Here is a 16,532-nt window from a genome sequence, read left to right as displayed (position 1 = left end):
CAGGTAAAACTGGAAGAAAAGCAATAACGAGAAAAGTATTTATAAAAATATATTTCACAAAGTAGGAAACAATACAGGAGTTTCTCTGGATACAATACATGGAGTAAATAAACAAACAATAATATAGCTTCAAAACAAAGTAGAAAATTAAAACGATTTGCATGTAATATGTAGTTTTATTATACAATTGCTACTTCTAAATGGCAAGTTTGCATTACAAATTGAGGATGCTTGCAGCTTCTAGTGTTCTTTCTCTGTGTGTAAGAGCCCTGGTGCATCACTATGAATATTATAGAAAAGAAACGCTAATAACATAACCAGTAAAATTATGTACACACTGGTTCCTGCTCTAATACAGTGGAGAACGATAAGCATGTTTTTTACTGTACTGTGTTATGTGTGGATTTCTAAAAGTCTATAGTTTAAATATTCACATGAACCAGTTTACTTCCAGCTGTTTGTGCTTGTATTAAAAACACCAGGAACTAGATTTACGATGAAGATATAAAACTGTCAAAAGTTTTCTGTGGGAAAGTTTTATTTCTGCTAGCATTCTCTTAAAAGTCAGCTACTGCAAATGGATAGGTAACTGCTTTATCTGGCAACCATTTGTCATTTTTCTTTTCAAAATGTACATGTATTAAACATTCATTATATATAGAAAAAGATCTAACAGATATAATTTAGTTTTCTTCATAATCTTACTCTATAGATTACCAGGCTTAATAAATAAAAGCAGCAATGGACATCAATAAAATATTTATTTCAAAGATTAAACAAATAAATTCAATCTTTTGCAATAAAATCAGCAATTCTTTCATATAAGTACATCCCCTTTAACAGTTTGTTTTTTTTTTTTTTTTTTTACTTTCAGAAGACGAAACACAGAACTGAACCTTCTTCTATAAAAAGATCCTTTTTTACAGCAAGGTTTTGTAGCCCTGCCTTTCAATCTCTGCACATTAGTAGGATTTATTACCCATCACTGGAATGGATTAAGAACATGTGAATATTTTAAGGCTTGACACAATATTTAAAGATGATATTTAGTCTGTGGTTACATGGCCAATGATACTGTATGTACAATGTATGGTCACTGCACAGTAGAAGCCAGTAGGAATTTACAATGCTGTTTCTATTCAGCATTGCTATGAAAACCAAGATATTGCTTGTAACATTTCTGTGGTGGGATCTTTGTTGGCAATGCAGAAACAAACCATTAGCTTTCCACATACTGGCAGGAGCTACTGTTCAACAGCAAAATCCCTGCAAGTCAATTTTCTAAGAAAGCACCAACTGCTTTTTGTTCAATTCACTGAAGATAATCAAAGATCAAAATCCCCATATTTAGAGTGGTCAAGTGAATATCAAATATCCAAAGACTTATAGACACTCCACATACTTTACTTCACACTCCACAAGACTTAACCTCCTAACATATACTTTTTTTTGGTTCAACATTACAATGTAGTTGATTTTATAGATGATTGGCGCTAAACTTGCCTCTAAAACAAAAAGCCACATTAGTTTTAACTAACAGCAGTGGCTCTAGAATATTACATGATCATTAAGTCAACAGTGAAGAAGTTTGCTATCCCCTGTCAAGTTTCTTTGTCACTTTCTCCAACTGAGTAAAGTTCTCCAAGTCTTTTAAAGCGAGGACCCCATTCACTGAGGTAGTCAAAATTCTGATCTGAGTCTGATGTAGAGGACTCCAATGAGCTAAGGGAACCAGCCGCTGACCCTCTTCCTTCATAGCCATAAATCTGGATAGAGTCATATGGTGGAGCTGTGGGATCATTATCAGCTTCATGAAGCCTTACATTAATAAATTCATCCACATCAACACCATTAGGAACAGGTGCAAGACCCTGCCTGGGCATAAACTGAAGGTCAGGCTTAATATCCTTACGAGGCAAAAATCCATTAATTCCATCCGGATTTTGCAAAGTCGCAATGTCAAAAGCCTCTGTATCTTCTTCTCCACCTCCTTCATCATCATAGCGAATAATATTTTCCCTCACATCTTCATCATCTTTAATGATTAGAGGCTCATTCTTATGTCTTCTTAGTGTTACAAACAGCACTACAATGACTGCAAAAAGAGCATCACAGTCTGGTTAGGGAAAAAAACCAATCAAAGCACTACATGTTAAGCACAGTTATGGAAGGTGATAGGTTGCTTTTTGTGAAAGTAAGAGTCATAAAGGTATTAAAAAACTGAAAAACTTATAACCTCACCCCTATTTGAGTGATGAAAATTTTATCAGAACCTCTGGTTAGTTCTCTAGTTTTATCTTACAAGCTTATATCTGAAAGCTCAATTTTATGTAAGAGGTAAGATTTCACATATTTCCATTTTTGAGCCTCGAATTTAGACAACATTTCCCTTTGGAAAAGTTACAAACCTAGGAGAAGTAAAGCTATCATCGTTCACTGAACATAGTCTATAATGATCTACTTTATGGATGGAGTTTTCCAAAGTCAGAGGGTGTTTTTCTGAAAACAGGGACCTGATGACAGCAGTAAATCAGTGTCTTTTTTTCACACGTTGCAACAGACTCACATTATTTAATTGAAAAGAGAATAAGACAGTAAGGGAGAAAGAACGAGCTTAAATACATCAGTTTCAGAATCATGGACAGATGCATAAAAATCTCTGAACTGGTTACACTGTTGTTTTTGAAGGTTTATGCTGAAATCTCACTTACTGATGTAAATCTAAACTACAAAGTGAAGCTGCAAAGCGCAGATACAGGTCTCTTCCTTCACTGTTCTCTCCCCCACTTGATGTTGTATACAAATTTTATATGTTTTATTAAAATATACAGTGTTTCTTATATTGTAAAACTATAATGTCGCTTATACCACTGCAATCCAGAATAAACTCATGAACCTCTTAGAATATACGAGAAATCTGTTTTCCATCAGGTATCCAATTGGATTTTCAGATTAATATTCCATACTTGTTTATTGTGTAACTTCTGTGTAATACTACTTGAGATTGGTACTTTGCTTTATAGGCTTTTGTTCCATTCTTAGCACAGTAGAGATGCAGTCCTGACATTAGACTGTATGTCCTTCTATATGCCGTCTTTGCTTACTTCCAGCCACCCAGGAATCAGAAACATTTGGAACACCACTCTGTGAAATGGATACATACCTAGCAGCAGAATGATGCATGCTAATATTGCAATTAGGGCTCCCATACTTAATCCTATGGGAAGTACATATGCTTCAACATTACAGGACTGGACAATACCATCACTGCTGCAACCACAGACTCGAATGGTGAGAGTACTAGTGCTGCTCATGGGAGGATTCCCACTATCACTTATTATGATTGGCAGTAGATATACTTCTTGCTTCTGCCGGCTGAATCCACTATGCTTTGCCATTATGCTGAGAGTATTATCTGTAAAATGGAAAATTTGCATCGTTTCAAAACATAGAATAATTGATAAACCCATGGCTTTTTCTTGATTAATTCAGAAAACATATACACAAACACAAATGCACTTTGTTATACTCATTATACCAGCAGCATGTGACATACAAATCCTTCCCCTTTCTGTCTGGTTGCCCATGCCCCAGATGAATGAGTGCACCGTATGTGTTTTCTTGTGTCCTGTGGTAACCCCTCACTTTCTTCGCTGTATGCATCCTTATAGATGTCCTCCCATCATGATACATCACTGTTTCAAATCACAAAGTCATAAAAACTCAACCAGTACAACAAAGACAGAAATTAAATGTTAACATAACCCAAATTTAATAAAGCATATTGATAATTTTAAACAAATGTTCCATCAATTATAAATGCAAACTGCACAATATTTTGTCCTGCTATATACTTTTTAATAATAAGCAATATAAAGACAAACAAATGAAAAGCTGAATGAGTTAGAAGTTGTAGGCCTAATTTTTGGTGATCAGCATTTATTGGGCCTCAGTGAGGAAAATACAACAAACTAAACCAGACCAAATGTGCGTTCTCTGAAGGCAGTGAGTGAAAATGAGTACAGGACATCCTTACCTCTGCACACGCATGCAGGTACTGAATTCTACAAACATATGGAGGTGTCTGACTATATGGCCTTCTACCCAGACATAAAGTTATACAGTTGAACCTCTCAGACTCAATCAGATTGCAGTGCACCATCATAATGATTACAAGTTGATTTTCCTTAGAGTAATCATATAGATTCTATTGTGTACAATTGAAAGAATTACAGAATCCAGACATTTAACAACATACTACTGTCAACTGTTAATGATCCTGTGTGTGCCACAATGCTCAGGTATAAATCATGATTAGTGAGCATGTCAAGTACGCAAACATTTTAATTTATTTACATACTTAAATATTCACTTTAACCTTTACCTGCTTTATTCTGTGGAATAAAAAAAAGATCAATTCAGTTTTATGATTTATATGCTAAGGGAGTGCATATTGACTTGTACTAGTTTGTTTTTTGTGTTCTTTCATGAAAAATAGCAGCACAAATTAATGCAAAGATTCTGACGCATGCAGAATAGGAACCCTTGTGTGTGTTACTGAGGGATCCAATGACAGTTTAAAAATCAAGCTGCACATCATATTTGAGAAAAGGAGATTGTTGTTCTTTTCATGAATATCTCTTCTCCTGTGCTACCGAAGTTAATTCTCTTAAGGTATCACGAACAAGAGTAAGCCTCTTGGTATTTTATGCAATAAAATGGGCACATGGAATCACTAAATGCCATTCCATGGAGGAAATTACTGAGAATTATGTGGCAGGCATAAGGGAGAGAAGACTTGGAAGGCAGGCAGAGTTCATATGACAGATGCAACAAAGACCCTATTCTGGGAGCTTAAACTCAAAAAAGCCTGAAGAGCCTGATAACATGTGTATGTGGACACACAGAGTGACTCGAAGAAAGCTTTGTATCTACTTTGATCTTGGTACTGGTCACTCGCTTGAAAACATGAAACAGTTTAGAAACATTTAATTGTATTAACTGTGATCACCAAGAACATCTCTGACAGCATTTATCACTGCCCCAACATAAAAGACACATGTATGCTCAAAATAGCTGGCATTCTATAAAGTACAAAAGCCAGGGAAAGATGTAGGGCAGGAAGAAGGGGAAAACATTTATGAAGCAAATACTGTAAAGGTGTTTTTCACACCCCAAAATAAATCAAATTTAAATGCAGTATTTTATAAGTCTTTCTTAGTAAAAAGGCAAATTAGTAAGTAATAAAGGTAGTTCTCTGAATACAACGATTAGAGAATGAAGCATTACTGAACTTTATCATGTCCTGAGTCTATGTCATGACATCAATCAGTAGATAACTCCTACAATTAATTCATTACTGCCATAAAACAGAAGGTGAAGAAAGACTATTTAGTGTTTAAGGACAGTTGTAACTACAAGGGTAATAGTCTCACACAAGAGAAAGCAAGCAAGCTTGTTTTCCCATTCAGTGACTAAGAAACTGGACTTCAGGTAGGCTCTTGCTGAAGTTCAGGGTCTTTGATTGTGCAGTCCATGGTGGAATCCCCTAGCTATCCTTCTTACACAGCCTAGAGAGGTTCTTACTATAATTTATATTGCGGATTATGTAATCATTTCAGCATATTTTTCATAGCATTTAGAGTATGTAACACATGAAGATCAACCTAAAATTAACTACTTTATAAAGCAGTATAAATATGGTCACTTTGTAATAGCTTTGCAGAACAAAAAGGATTCCTAATGATTTTTCTTCCAGGAGTTTTTATCTATTCAAGTTGGAAACAGTCACATCAAAACTGATGGCACCTTGGAGTTAAATAAATAGTCTAGTCCTTCCCTGTGCCCTTTTTAAAATTAAAGGAAGCAGATGTGTTTACTGAAGATAAAGTTCAGGTATAAGTTCTTAAGAATTCTGACAACTCAAATAAGACCAAACTCCCTGACAACACCCAGTATCATATGTGCTACTGTGATACAGTGGAAAAAGTCAAGTATGCTTTAAGTTAACAACAAGCACATATTTAGAATTAAGCAAAAACTGCACTCCTTGGCTGAAAGCGTCAGAGATTTAAGCACACGTGTGCAAGTTAAACCACTTCCAGTGTCACACTTCCTTTCTAGCTGAGCTGCAAGGAACAAAAGGAAAGGTTATGTTAGTAAAATTATATTGTAGCTAAGTTTTCCTGAATACTGGTGTAAGCTTTGGTAAATTAAGAGTGACCACCACACCTACTGGAATGTCCAAATGTACATTTTTTTTATCCGATAGCATTTTTTCCTCCTCTGCACCTCCGTCCCCCCTCATTTTCAAATAAAGAAAAATAAATTTATCTTTTTGTTATCATTTGACTTTCTCCTGCAAACTTAAAAATATCTCAGCATAAGTTGCATCTTTAATCCTTTTGCTTCAACCTTTCAAAGGAGAAAAAAACCTATGTGGGGCTCAATTTCCATCTCTTTCTTTCTGAGACAAATACTACTCAGAAGTGTCACATCTGTAGTCATTTATTCAGAACTCCAGAGACTTTTACAACTATATTACACAGTGACTTGTGCTTTAGAAATTTGAATTGATACAGCCTGTTCCTTCCTGTAAGCTTGGTACAGTCCTTCTCTGTCCCCGCTGGAGGAAAGGACTGATACGCCGAGCCCCAGCATCCGTGCCCTTTGCAGATATGAAAGAGATAAAGCAACTGCTTTCGGAAGAAAAAAAAAAAAAAAAAAAAAAAAAAAGAAGCTGCTCTTGTTGGGTACAGCTTCAGATCCTCCCACCTTTCTGACATGCTCACTGCTGCTCTGCCTAGTTCAGAAAATTCTAGTAAGCCAGAATCAGAGAGTAAAACAAGGTAGAAAAGGAAGAGTCTTATAAAGAGACAATAGAAGAGGGCAGAAAAAACAAAAGGAAGGAGGAGAGATGGAGGAAATAAGGTGCTCATTTTTGCCAATCAGTGAAGCTATGCTGAGTATAAGAAAGTACCTGGTACCAGTAACAGTTACTAATTCAAGTTCAAAAGAAATGAGATAAAGATACATAAGATATTTGGGACATTTACCTGAACTATTTATTTAAGTGTAAACAAAGTTGTAATGGCAGAACAGTCATTACTATGTAAGAGAGATACAAGACAAGGAGAGAAGAGAGTAACCTTTTCTTTTTTTTTACAGATTTTTTACAGATATTTACTTCTTTTTTCTCCTAAAAACTGCTGTGTTAGACTGAAGTTGAATTTGTTGTGCCCAGAAAGAAACTGTCAATCAGAAGCAGTCATTAGCAAAAGCAAAATGAAATGACCAAATTGTTTTGCCAATGGATGGCAAGTATCCAATTTTGCCTTGGGAACTCTGTTCAGCAACAAAGTCCTTCCCTTTCTTTGCTATATCCTAAAATATATACCTTGGTGGAGATGTGACTCGTGAGTGAAGAGCAATGACTCTCTCATTGATGTTTTAGTTGTTTCCTAGGACGTGAAAATAAATCCTAGCAGCTGATTAGCAATAAACTCAAGTTACCTGATTTTCTTTCTCCTCTCTGTGGACTTTCCCCTTCCCCATAGCTGACAAAACAGCAGGAATCTTCTCCAGGAACAACCTACAGCACTGCTGCATGAATTAACTTGGCAGCAGGTGCTCAGCAGGAGAGGGGACAATCACTTTTCACTCATCTTTCCAATTAACCCACTGATCCTTCATTATAGCGCTGTTCAGGTTATTTATTTTTTCATGTTTCTTTTGGCAAAACAAGGAAAAATACATGCAGAAAAAAAGAACACCTCTCTGCTCATAAAACTATGAGGAAACCTGCCACAGGCAAGTTTATATATATATATATATATATATATATATATATATATATATAGAGAGAGAGAGAGAGAGAGAAAGTCAGCGAGGTATATTCTATTCAGGAGGTCCTTTGACATTCTTGGTCAAAATAAGCCTACCTGAATTCTGGACCCTTCTATGTGGGGAAGGGATTGAAGAAGTCCACTGAAATGCCATAGTCCTATTAAATGCCATTTAACTAATGATTAATTAAATGCCATTTATCTACTGATGGTAGTCCAGTACTAACTGGAGCAGCTATATTGTGTCCTGCGGGCTTAAGGAATAGTGTCAGATAAGTGATCTTAATAACTGTTTAGATCACTGGGTGACTCTAAGTTTCTGATGTTTACAAGCAGATCTGCAAAACAACCATGAAAGAAACTGTAAGAATATCTCCTTTGCTTCTGGAACAAAGTAGGACAATGCAGAAGGGCTTTACAAGATATCCAATGTGATTTCGAAACAGAAGTAGTTTGAATAACCACAACCAAGGACATGCTTACCACAGGGCCAGATGCTTCCTGCAGATTGCTAACAGTTCTCAAGACCCCCTAATCTCTTTTGAGGTTCTTGGATGGAAGATTGGGGGGGGGGGAGGGGGGGAGGGAAGAAGTAAATTTAATACAAAGCAACTTTTGGATTTAGTGGACATGAATGACTTTAATGGCATCAACATCAATCTGGATGTGAAATTATCAGGCAGGGGTCAACTTCTTCCCCTTTGTACAATAACGCATGCTGCAATTTTTAAGTCAGACAATAAAATGAAAGGACAAAAGTAAAACCCAGAAGCAGTCAGTTTACATCCAAGTGTCGTTTTCTCTGCACAGTTTATTGTGTTTCTTTAATTCCATCACAGTCTTTAATATTTTGAGATCAGTGGACTTCCCTGCTGTGTAACCTTAAACCTACGTAGCTCTTTTGCTGTCTTTCTTTTTCTATCCTTTTTATAATGTTCTCAGAAAGATCAAATCATTAATGGTATTAAGGACTTTGTGGTGGAAATTGTTATCTATGCTGGATGTACTTATGTGAAGAAATAATTTTAATTGGAAACTTTGCAGCTGGAAACATTAGAATGACAGAAATATATATTTCTTCATGTTTACTGAAGATACCTTTTCGTGTACAGTTCTTAGTCTAAAACAGATTCTCTGTAATACTGAGTCGTCTGGCACAAATAGAACACCACCAAGAATGTCCTTACTGTAATACTCCCTGTTTTTTTTTTTTTTACAAAAAGACAAGGACAGCTTATTCATTTCCTTTCTCAGTTCATAAATGGCATCTATTCTTACATGAAAACTTGAAATAACCGAGTAATTAAGATATCCTCATCAAGATTTCCATCGAAACAACCAAAGTACAGGCAGGAAAAACAAAACATATGACATTCTGGGAAATGTCAGCTATATAGTATTTAGCAATCATCTGCAAATGCATTAGAAAAGAACATTCTGGAGAATGTTAAGATAGTGTTTCAGCTCTTTGCATAACTATGAATTCATGTACGTGCCTCCTGTAAAACTTACTATTCAGTACTGGAGGCCTTGCAACATTGAACACAGATTTTCAAAAGATCTGTAGTAATACTGGTATTTTTTGTTTTCTTCAAAATCCAAACCTAACAACAGAGAAATAGTGGACTATAGGGAAGTTTGCAATCCCTATTTTAGAGACTAATAGAGTTATCCAAGATATGGCAACTCTATATACATTCCTGAGCTATAAACAATACCTGAATCATTATTCTTTGCATATTTTCTCAATAATACATACCTTTCTATGAAAGAATTTACAAATAACACATATTTAGATTGCTAGCGTCATACCGCAAAAACAAGACCATCAGTGGAGCACAATTCACTATTCAGAGTCCCACATGTGATAGGTCTCTGTCAACTCAACTGTTTTGAAATCCTTTTTTTATTCTGATAATCAGAAAAGCAGTGTGAAAGGATGTTCATAACCTCCTTTCTGCTTTCTGAGCTAGTACAAAAGCCAGAAGTGGTAACTTAAACCATACTCCCAGCAGTGTTCACCTTGTAAAAGAACACTATTCTGAGATGGTCCCCGAGCTGAAAAATGGATTTGTATGGTTCAGACTGTGCTTAAGTCCAAGTTAGAAGCCTCAGTATCTTGCTTCCATGAAAATGGCATTAAATGCTTTAAGAGATACACCTGTGTTAATGTAACACAGGTTTGTTTGTTTTTTGTTTCTGCCACAGGCTGTAAGACATTTTGAAGGAATACATGACTGAAAGTGTACAATTTTGAGTTTGCATGTTATAAATCTGTCAGTCATCAGTAAATGAAAAACAATTATTTTTTCATCAGTATTAGTATAGTAATTTTGCTTCATGAGTAAACTTAGCATGTCATTTCTATTCCCATTTGCATGGGAACTCAGAAATGTGTATATGCTAATACATACACAGCTATGTCATGTGCGGTATTTTACACATATACTAGTTTGTCCTTGATAACTGTCTCAAACAAAATCCTGTTAAGAGCAGTTTACAAGAAAGATGATCCTTTGCCTAATCTGTATGGTAAAGGCATAACTGTTCTATTCAAGTAGAAGGCTTATAAAATAATCTGAAAATAAAAGAGGCCACTTTTATAGTATATTTTGCCTGATTTATGATAGTCAAACCATATGGGCACTGAAGCATTCACAGGTATTTCAAACTGACCTGCTTTTCATGAATGTCAAAAATTTGTGATGTCCTCAAAAAAGCAGATTGATGACTGCTATCAAATTTGATGGCACACATCAGGTTGAAAAGAAAAAAGTTTCTATGCTATAAAAATTCAGCTGACTGATCAAACTGTCTCTCCCGCACCATAATGTCACATGCCATACTGACACATATAATGGCAATTCACAAAACGTTCCTATGACACATTAGCAAACACTCAAATGCATTTTTATCTTTCCAGAGACCAGGACTTTCTGGAAGCCCTTAAAATGCTGACAAACACAGGAAAACAAGTATTTCATAGGAGAAAATGTACTTATGAGGAGGAAAATTGCAAAATGTCACTTATTTTTTTACCATGCTATCTTTTTTTTATTTGCCAATGTGCCTAAATAATAATAGCTTATGCCTGAATTGAACTGCTGAATTAACTAATCAGTATAAAACTAAACACATTTCCAGGTCATGTATTCCTTTGCAGAAATAAAATGTGCTGCTGGGAATTTTGAATCATGAGCAAAGTAATATTTAATCATGCATAAGAATACATCATTCTCATATGTTAAAATTTCTTGGAAAGTGAAATAATCATGTTAATACTACTGTGATGCAGAACTTGTAGTAAATAAATTCTTGATGGAATAAAAAACCCCAGACAAATTAACTGCCAAGTGCGGAATAAGAATTTCCTCCTACCTTTTTCCTTTGAAAATTGTGAACTTTAGATAATAGTCTGTATAATTTCTAGTTCTATTCCTTTGGAAAAGTCTGAACTTTAGATAATTGTCTCTTAAGTATTCTAAAACTTTCCTTTGACCTTTAGTCCAGCAGAGCTGTAATCAAACATATCTATATGGTCACTTACAATCCAGCACCAACTCTTACATTTTGTACCTGGGTTTTTTAACCCATTCAAGGAAGGGCAGAACAGCCCTGCTGAAAAAAATGACGATGTAAAGCATGCACTGAGTCTGAAACAATACTAGTTTTATTGTTAACAGGATGGAGAAATAATTAGGAAATTAATTACCTCTCTCTACTTTTAATTTACAGATGCTTCAGGCAAGTCAAACCAGGAAACTGGTCTCTGGGTCTGTTACACAGTTTCCACAGTTGTTTGAACTGTACCCAGTAGACCTGATTTTAATCTCACCCACTCTGATGTTGCACCCGTTTATCTTTTCTGAATCCCCCGATGCCATTATGATTGACACTCCCATAATCTGAAGCAAATTCACGCCAGTGAAGATGTAAGATATACTAAAACAGCACTGGCTTTTGCCTCTCATTTTTCTCTTCTGTATTCAATAAGCCATTCACAAACTTGTTTACTAATAATCACATTGCTTTGACATGCTTTACTTTATTCGGATCACATCACTACATGGCATGTGCATTGATTGTTACATCTGTAAAGTGTAAGAATTAATGCAGGTTGCCAAGCTCTAGTTTAGAAAGAGAGATGAAATGGCTGTCAAATGTGCTTAGCATTAAAAATACATTATTAACACAGCAATTTGAATAGACTGATGGATCATTTTTGAAATCTACATATTGTAGATAATTCTATTATCTTGTTATTTTAACCAAAAAGTTTCAGAAAGTAATATTATGCTTTATAATGCTTTGATAAAATAGCGGCTATATTTTGCATTTGAACCAAGAACTTTCCATTGCTGTTTTACCAGATTCCAACAAAATGCTGCAAAGTTAAATAAATGCCCATCCCAGAATATTCCAAAGCTTTGATACTCTATTTCTCTTTAGGAATAATGGATCCTTACTCTTATTCTTTCTATGAATGGGTACATTCAAGTGCACTCTAGGAGGGGAAAAAAATGAAAGATAGGTAACTAAGCACCTTAGGTCACTGTGAGACTTACAGTTTTACACATTACATTGATTTGGGGTTCTCTTATGTCTCTTATGCTAAATCTCAAGCAGATTCAATTAAATTTATAGTATGCTTGGTAGGTGGTGGAAAAGTTCTAAGAATCCCATCCTATGTTCTTCACCTTCACTTCAAACACATCCTTCAATTCTTATTTCACGGACTTACTGCTAGGGTCTGGAAAGCTCAGAGTCTATGAAGACAGTAACAGATGTGAATTCAGTCTTTCTTTCTATCATGTAAACTATGAATATTATAGTAAGAAAAATAAAACTTAAGCAGGAACTTACTGTTTTTAAATGTGATGTGTTCTTGGCATTTAAGAGAGTTTTGCACTAAGCAAATTCACATCCACTTTTCCATGCTATGATAATTGTCATTTCTGTTCCCATACTCAATGGAACATATGCATTCACATGGCAAGAATTTAAAACAATTTACCAGTAGAGTATATAACAGCCCTTTAAAACTGAATCTGGAATTGGACACATCAACCACTTTTAAGTTTTGTTGTAACAGTTACAGAACCAAATTCAAGCCATAACAATGTATTTCTATTATGCTATTACTTTTTTTTATAATGTTCACCTTGAAATACAGTGGCATAAAGCAGCTGCCAGGCTATAAATACAACAGTCAGCATTTATTGGAATGCTGCTTATTTGTACTGGTGTTATAAAGGTCTTGTCAGCACTTCCACTAAAAAATGCCAGTTTTCAGGGGTTTATAAATCTGACATAACAACTTACTATGAGAAGAAATTTAGCACATGTACTATCTGCCAAAGAGCATTCAAAGTTAAAAACAATTTACACTGGCTGAGGCACTTTAAGTCATAAAATAAATAAAAAAATAAAATAAAATTATTCAACATTTTCTTCAGCTGGTGCCACTTAAGAAAAAACATGGCTTTGATTTTAAAAAGCACCAGATCCTGCAGTTCTAATATACACATTCCCTTTAACTTCACTGAGAATAATTTCTGTGAGAGAACTGAAAGGAGTGTCATTATGCATTTTTGTAAATGTCATTGAGAGTTATATTAGCTTTTTGTAATTTGAAAGACTGAAATGCTATGGTATAAGATTGCCCCTGGGCACACAGGCAGCATGATAATGACTTTTTGAAGACATTCAGATATGCAGATTATGTATAACAATAACAATTTGTTACCACCAGGCCATTAATGGCAGTAATTTATACCTCCGCTTACACCCAAAGTATACACATAATGTCTTGTTATATTCGCACCTCTCAATGAAGACATGTCTCCTATGGTGAAGACTAACACTCATTTGAAATGCATGGAACAGCAAAATTCATCCACAGAAGAAATTTCAGGAAGTGGAAAAAGCCCAATTACCTGTCTATAGAGTGGAATAGGTAGTATAACGTTTTTAAATGAAGTGTTCCAGACACTCTTGGGAACATTTCTGCAAACCATGTGAATGTTATGCAGCCTACCCAGATTCCTGAGAATGAAATCAGAGCCACAGGAACACATGTGCACATGCATTTAAATTTCAAGACCAAGACATACTTCAAGATGCTGACTTCGGTATATACATTGCATGACACAACACAGAGCTTGGAAGAAAGAAAGAGCCAGGGAAAGATCTCAGCATTTGAATTCTGCCTCACTGCTGAAGTAATATTACAAAGTCAGTGATTATATTGGTAAACACCTGCAAACTATAGCATCAGTTGATAAGGTGCTCTAGAGTTCTTACAGAATCACAGAATGATTGATATTGGAAAGGACCTTTGGAGGTCATCTGGTCTACTCCCCTGCTCAAGCAAAGCTACCGAGCCCACAGATGTGTCCAGGCAGATTTTGATTATCTCCAAGGAGGGAGATTCTGCAAACAGTAAAACATTTGTTAGTCACAAATGAAATGCGCTTTTGACAAAATGAAAGAAAGACTTTCATCCTCTTTTTATGAAGTGGAAAAGTTACAAGGCACAAATATGTAATGCATCTCTATGCTAAAAGAGAACAACTTCCATATCAAGGTAAAATTGTTTCCTGTTGTCTTCTAATTCATGATGAAGTGTCTGACAAAGTACAAATGATGTTCATAGGCAGAAGCTGCAATAAAAATATGACGCAGGATCAGGTAAAAGTATTACAAGACACCAGACAATTTTACTGGCAAAGAAGAATACATCTTAAAGTGCCAAAACCCCTCCATGATCATGAGAAAAAAAATTTCAAAAGAAAAAAAAACCCAAAAAAATAACAGATAATTTGAGAAAGATATATGCTTCGTTACTAAGAAAAAAAAAAAATTAAGAAAATGAATTTTCGTCTAGAAAAACCGAAGCTCTTCATACAAAATTTTGAAGCAAGTGGTTCTGACAGATAGACTGCATTAGAACTCTAAAGTTTTTAGCAAATATTTCTTTTTTTCTTGCATGTTATCAGAAGACAAGCACAAAGTAAGATTAAGTTGATTTGTTACAAAAAATTATTTTTCTCATTTTAAAACAGAAAACTGTAGCGCAGAGAGGGAAGTTTTAATGTTACAGGATAGATAAAAGTTGATGGAGAAGGAGATGTACAGTGTAGAATCGAGTCAGAACTACCTTCACCTTATTTACTATTCTGGCTTCTATCAAAGATACAACAATGCTTTAGCTACACCTGTCATTAGACTGGGTTCCACCATTTCCTTCCCTGAGCAGCAGAATAACTTGAACGTGTTTTCTAACTAGGAGTTTCAGAAGAATATGAAGAGATGCCATAAAGCACTCTTGAAAATCAATCTTTACCAACCCATAGGGAGCCGCTAATAGGTGCCATTTATGTCATATGTGAGTGTCAGATAAATGTTTTAAAAGAATGTCTGCAGTGTATGCATTGCACAATGACAGGCACAGTGATTAAATGACTTGCCCAAAATCATACAGGAAACTTGTAACCAAGCTATACAAAAGTATTTTGAACTATTCTGAACTCTAATAGTTCCTTAACCAAAATTTCTGTAGACTACTCTTAGATCACAAGTTCTTAATCTCTATTAGAGTGAACATTGTATAAGTTACAGAAGGGTCATATAATAGATGAAAATGTTATAGAAAGTGACATGACGGAGTTAAGCAAGGTTAGGGATTGATAGGTTCAAAAAGGTTACATGAAACATTTTTATTTTATTTCTTATTATTCCCTATAACCTAGATTTTAGCTTTAAATTTAGGTTAGACTGAATGAAAGTTTCGTAGCAAAACACAAACCAACCCCAAAAGTTCTGTTTTTCTGAAAGCAGTGTGAAACTACTATGTCATTTATTACATTCTAAAAAGTAAAGAAAATTAAAAAGTCAGCGATCAGGTTCAAGACAGTCCATCCTTTTGTAGAATACAGCAGAGTACTTTCATCAACAGTCAGTGATTATGATTGAAGCTTATTTTAAGGTTTATGACTTCAATACCTAACTCCATTCAAACCTCCACTTGATAAGACTTTATTCCTGACTTATTATAGGTTAAGATGCAGTAAACAAAAATTAGTGTTACAGTTACTGCTCAAGAATGTACATAGCCCTTAGCCTACAGCAAAAATGAAGTTTGGCTACTTGAGCCCACAGTCTAGGCCAAACTGGGGTGATCTGACTTTGCTATCTTAATATGGGCAGACAGCTACCACTGCTTTGCTGATTCACTGTATCCTCACTATGTGTCCATCCATCCATGTTACCTTTGAGGACCCTGCTAGCTCTCCCTCTTCAACACCATCAGGCAGACATCTGGTCCTTTTCTTGAAGTTCTTCTATTTATCTCTGCCTAACAAGCTGGCTTATTATCTCACTTCAAACAGGGGCCCATCTTCACTCCCTCTATAATCAGCACTGATTACCAAGTATGCATATCCTATAATTTTAGGATATGCAAACTCTCTCTAGACTAGACAGGTCAACTTAGCATTTCATTTACTTTCTGCACTTGGCTCAGTATGCAAGATCTTTGTATTCAGTAAAATAATGTACTTTTTCTTTTCTGCCCTCTGAATGGACTGCCTTCTAGGCATATTTATTATACAAATACTAAATACTAATAATTATATAAATATACGAGTAATTACTGGATGATTGCCAAATAGAATAGATCCTAATTAG

General features: G+C 35.3%; 1 protein-coding gene across 3 annotated transcripts in view; it reads right to left on the bottom strand.

Annotated features, from left to right (window-relative positions):
* Positions 1-842: 842 nt before the first annotated feature.
* The window catches only part of LOC133217869 (cadherin-8), a 148,950-nt gene continuing 133,260 nt past the window's right edge, over positions 843-16,532 (bottom strand). For 2 of the 3 annotated variants that reach the window (XM_061363671.1, XM_061363672.1), the window contains 2 exons: positions 3,164-3,415; positions 843-2,095 (listed from right to left, as the gene is read on the bottom strand). In XM_061363671.1, coding sequence (XP_061219655.1) covers positions 1,602-2,095; positions 3,164-3,415 — 746 coding nt within the window. In that variant the 3' untranslated portion in view covers positions 843-1,601. Of the gene's footprint in view, positions 2,096-3,163; positions 3,416-16,532 lie in introns of those variants that run through there. The other variant, XR_009726988.1, reaches the window with a different exon arrangement.

This window comes from Neopsephotus bourkii, unplaced genomic scaffold (assembly GCF_033783945.1).
Source record: "Neopsephotus bourkii isolate Nb327-2 ecotype Australia unplaced genomic scaffold, CSIRO-AGI_Nbou_v1 NB_1161, whole genome shotgun sequence".
Classification (NCBI taxonomy): domain Eukaryota; kingdom Metazoa; phylum Chordata; class Aves; order Psittaciformes; family Psittacidae; genus Neopsephotus; species Neopsephotus bourkii.
This window is presented reverse-complemented; position numbering and strand designations above follow the sequence as displayed.